The sequence below is a fragment of the Malania oleifera genome, chromosome 4 (assembly GCF_029873635.1).
Source record: "Malania oleifera isolate guangnan ecotype guangnan chromosome 4, ASM2987363v1, whole genome shotgun sequence".
NCBI lineage: Eukaryota > Viridiplantae > Streptophyta > Magnoliopsida > Santalales > Ximeniaceae > Malania > Malania oleifera.
The window spans coordinates 118,898,864-118,901,374 of record NC_080420.1 but is presented as its reverse complement, the minus strand read 5'-3'; the positions used below and the strand labels follow the sequence as shown (position 1 = coordinate 118,901,374).

Here is a 2,511-nt window from a genome sequence, read left to right as displayed (position 1 = left end):
CCTCTTACTTAAGCATCAGAGTGATCCCCTGGAGTACACCCCGGGCCCTCCAAGCCTTTCTTTTCTTCCCCTTTCAGGTCAGCGGAAGTCGAAGGAGTAACCCTGCTAATTTTACCCTGCAACAGTTGGCGCCGTCTATGGGAACCTGCTTTTGAGAGGCGATCATATCTTGCTCTCAACTTTCGACATTCAGGTAATGCCGACCTCACACAGTTCTACTTCCATCCCTGCTACAAGAAAATAATCATCCCATTCCATCCACTCCACACCCGCGCAACCAACGGGTGTCAGCAGGGAGGAATTCCTCAGTTTCCAAAAGGAAATGAAGGATATGCTCAACCAACTCTTACAACAAAAGAGTCAGGAAGGGCACGTCCTCCACCAACAACAAAAGAGCCCCAGTATAGACAAGAAAGCTGACAAACCAAAGGAGAACGAGGAAAAAATATGCCTTAACAAGAAGGTAGAGGACGCAAATAGCGTAGATGTCAACCAACCAAGATCCATGGAGCTCGAAGAAAGGATCAAGAAAATAGATCACATAGAAAATATGATGAAAGAGGGTAGAACCAAACCCTTCTATGGGGAAGCGTCCCTAAGGTCCTCAAAGCCACCATTCAACAAAGAGATCATGGAGGCTCCACTGCCAAGTAGATTCAAGATGCCCACCTTCGAAAGGTACGAAGGTCTGTCCGACCCAATTGATCATCTAGACACCTTTAAGATGGTGATGCAGCTACAAAGGGCTCCAGATGCCATCATGTGCCGAGCTTTTGCAACAACCCTTAAGGGTACTGCCAGAGACTGGTACCAAACTCTACGACCAGGATCGATCGGTTCCTTCTCAAAAATGGAACAACTGTTCACCGACCACTTCCTTAGTAGCCGGAGAATTTCTAAAACAACAGGCCATCTCATGAGTATGGCACAAGGAGCTCAGGAGACTCTAAAGAAATTCATGCACCGCTTTAACACAGCAACCCTAGAAATCCGCAACCTAGACATGGGGGTAACTTTAGCAACCTTGACAATAGCTCTTCAGCCTGGAAGTTTCTTATACTCTCTGGGGGAAAAACCACTGATGGATATGGGGGAACTGATGGCTCGAGCACAGAAATACATCAACCTGGAGGAGATGATGGACACAAGAGGAAGTCGTATAGAACGGAAAAGGAAAAGTAGTAGCAGGGAGATGGGAGAATCCTATAGATCCGCGAAAAGACAAGAGACTAGTACACTACACACAAGCCCAAAGATAAGAGGGCAACCCAATAAGTTCTCCACCTACACACCCCTAAATGTACCATGCTATGAATTACTGATGCAGATCAGAAAGAAGGATTACATTTCGTGGCCCTAACCCATACGAACACCTCTTCACAAGCGAAACATGTCCAAGTTCTATGCATTCCATCGGGATCATGGCCATGACACAGAGGAATGCATCCAGTTGAAGGAAGAAATCGAAGCCCTAATAAGAAGGGGACACTTGTCAAAGTTTATAAAGAAAAAAGATCCACAAAGGGAACCTCTTGAGCAAAGGAGGCCCAGCGTAAAAGAGAAGGAAGAGCGGGTCGTAGGAGAAATTGCGGTAATCTTCGGAGGATCCTCTAGCAGAGGAGATAGTGTGGGTGCTCGCAAAAGATATGCTAAATAGATGCTCTTGATGGAAAAGAGGGAAACACGTAGCAAACGAAACAAAAAATATGATGACATAACCTTTGACAGCGGAGACGAAGAAGGGGTACAGTAGCGGCATGATGACAAACTGGTGCTCTCCCTACTGGTGGCAAATTACAAAGTCAGACGCATATTGATAGACAATGGGAGCTCAGCAAACATCATGTTCTGGTCGGTCCTGGTTGGAATGAAAATCGGTACGGAATGACTCAAACCAGTCTTAACTCCCCTGGTCGGATTCAATGGAGATGTTGTTCACCCTTTGGGTACAATCACGCTACCGGTGACAAATGTGGATGACCCCATAGCAAATTACTATGCTAAAAAAATTTCTTGTGGTCGACCGTCCTTCGGTGTACAATATCATCTTGGGTTGCCTTTGCTTAATGCAGTTCGGGATGTAACGTCAACATATCACCTCAAAATCAAATTCCCTACACCACACGAGATAGGGTTTGTCAAGGGAGATCAAGCAGCTGCTCGGAGCTGCTATGTAACGGCACTGAAAGGAAAGATAGAGGCAAGAGAAACCCTAACGATGGAGGATATAGAAGTAAGGGGCAAATATCCTCTTATTAGTACAGTGGATATGTTGAAAAAGTACTATTCTTGAGCGTTTCTTACAACGCAGTAATAAAAGTTTCGATTACAGCAATTGTACTACGTCAATAAAGTTTAAGAATATATATATTACAAGTGAAGTTCCAGCCGACTAGCTTGCCTTGCTTCCCTCTCCAGCTTCCTCTTCCTCCCCATCTTCTTCCTTGTCCAGATCTTCCCAGGATTCGAGACTCTCTTTGCCATATTTGTGTGAGCTCACACCATCCAGGG

At 45.4% G+C, this 2,511-nt stretch overlaps 1 protein-coding gene across 1 annotated transcript; it reads left to right on the top strand.

Moving 5' to 3' along the window:
• Positions 1 to 505: 505 nt before the first annotated feature.
• Positions 506 to 1,360, top strand: LOC131153962 (uncharacterized). Its single transcript, XM_058106407.1, has one exon. It carries the CDS (start codon positions 506 to 508, stop codon positions 1,358 to 1,360), a length of 855 nt encoding a protein of 284 aa, XP_057962390.1.
• The last annotated feature ends 1,151 nt before the right edge of the window (positions 1,361 to 2,511 follow it).

Excerpts from the sequence above, each read along its gene's own strand:
- LOC131153962 (XM_058106407.1), top strand. The coding sequence starts at position 506 with ATGGAGCTCGAAGAAAGGATCAAGAAAATAGATCACATAGAAAATATG.